General features: G+C 34.6%; 1 protein-coding gene across 1 annotated transcript; it reads left to right on the forward strand.

Annotated features, from left to right (window-relative positions):
* The first annotated feature begins 397 nt into the window (after positions 1-397).
* LOC129641531 (olfactory receptor 6C74-like) lies at positions 398-1336 on the forward strand. The gene has a single exon (XM_055566224.1). The coding sequence runs from the start codon at positions 398-400 to the stop codon at positions 1334-1336; it is 939 nt and encodes a 312-aa protein (XP_055422199.1).
* Positions 1337-2116: the final 780 nt, after the last annotated feature.

Consider the following 2116-nt stretch of genomic DNA (forward strand, 5'->3'; position numbering starts at 1 on the left):
GTTTTGCTATGATGAAAAATTGCTTTTCTGCTGCTGCTGCTAAGTCGCTTCAGTCGTGTCCGACTCTGTGTGACCCTATAGACAGCAGCACACCAGGCTTCTCCATCCCTGGGATTCTCCAGGCAAGAACAATGGAGTGGGTTGCCATTCCCTTCTCCAATGCATGAAAGTGAAAAGTGAAAGTGAAGTTGCTCGGTCGTGTCCCACTCTTAGTGACCCCATGGACTGCAGCCTACCAGGCTCCTCCATCCATGGGATTCTCCAGAAAGAGTACTGGAGTTGGTTGACATTACCTAACTTTACCTTAAATAGTGATTATTCCTGTTATGTCTCTCTTGGGTTCATTTTTTTTTTTCTTTTTCTTCTATTCAGACAGAGCAATTGTCAGAAAACTGGAATGGGAAATCATACAAAGGTGGTAGTGTTTATTCTAGCAGGTTTAACAAGTGACCCACAAACGAAAATTGTTTTATTTATCTTCCTCCTACTCACCTACTTGCTTAGCATCACTTACAATCTGATTATCATCACACTCACCCTGGTAGATACTCACCTGAAGACCCCCATGTACTTTTTCCTTCGAAATTTTTCCTTTATAGAAATTTCATATACTACTACATGCATTCCTAAATTGCTGGTTATGATGGCAACAGGAGACAAAACCATTTCCTATAACAGTTGTGTGAGTCAAGTGTTTTTTGCCATTCTTCTTGGAGCATCTGAATGTTACTTACTGGCAGCAATGTCCTATGACCGCTATGTTGCCATCTGTAAGCCCTTGCATTACACAACCATCATGAACAGTAAAATCTGCATGCAGCTTGTCCTCAGTTGTTGGGTTGCTGGATTCTTTGTCATCTTTCCACCACTCCTCTATGGCCTAAACCTTGACTTCTGTGCCTCCAACGTTGTTGATCATTTCTATTGTGACACCACTCCCCTCCTACAAATCTCCTGCTCAGATACAAAGTTAATCGAGATGATAGGATTCATCTCAGCTCTGGTGACACTGGTGATCACATTGGTAATGGTGATCATATCATATACCTGTATTGCCTTGACCATTCTAAGAATTCCCTCAGCTAGTCACAGGAGAAAGGCTTTTTCAACGTGTTCCTCTCACATGATTGTGATATCCCTTACTTTCGGCAGCGGCATCTTTATGTATGTTAAACCTTCAGTCAAACAAAGAATATCTTTTTCCAAAGGAATTTCAGTGCTCAACACCTCTGTTGTTCCATTTTTGAATCCTTTCATTTATACCTTAAGGAACCAACAAGTGAAGAAAGCCTTCATGAATACGATACATAGAGTTGTTTCTTTCTCAAAGGAATGAATATGATTTGCACTATACATAAAGAAGATAAACAAAAGGGCATCAATCAACAACAGCATATCCAATGTACTTCTAATACACATTTCCTCTGCTTTTCCTCTCATTTCTACATTAATCTTTATTTAAAGCTTTATTTTTACACAAATTTTGTGCTAGAATTTTAATTTTATTTATATTCTTCTATAGAGATTTATTTTGAATCTCACCTTCTTTGTACATGTGAAAGAAATTGAGACACATTTTTAATTTGTTTCTTTATCTCTTAGTTCTAGTCAAGCCTAAAAGTATCCTTACATTTTAAGTATATTTAAAGCAGCTTGTGATGCCATGTTATTACTATCTTTTAGTTGTTATCACTTAATACCTACTTAAATCTAATATCCATTTATATTTTTCATACTACTAATTTATTAATGCATATTCTATTTAAATAATAGAAAATTAAAACATAAATTAATATAATGTCCATATTCATTTTTAAATGTTTATTAAAATATTATTGTTTTAACACATTCTTTAGAAATTAGTTCTTTATAAGAAAGTATATTTGAATATTATCTTTTGAGCAAAATAAATGATAGGCAGGAAGAAAACTACATATAATATGTAACTGACCAGACAATTTTATACGTTTATTTAAAAACCATAAAATGAACTATACTTTAAAAGCTATTTGGGTCTTAAACATAATTTGAGGGAAAATGTGTATTTAAACAAATTGTTACATTTTTGGTGATAATTTAAGTACCGTTTTTATCCATTTTGTGAAAGTAGAGCTAA

Source organism: Bubalus kerabau, chromosome 1, assembly GCF_029407905.1.
Source record: "Bubalus kerabau isolate K-KA32 ecotype Philippines breed swamp buffalo chromosome 1, PCC_UOA_SB_1v2, whole genome shotgun sequence".
Classification (NCBI taxonomy): Eukaryota; Metazoa; Chordata; class Mammalia; order Artiodactyla; family Bovidae; genus Bubalus; species Bubalus kerabau.

Coding starts and splice junctions, on each gene's coding strand:
- LOC129641531 (XM_055566224.1), top strand. CDS start 398: ATGGGAAATCATACAAAGGTGGTAGTGTTTATTCTAGCAGGTTTAACA.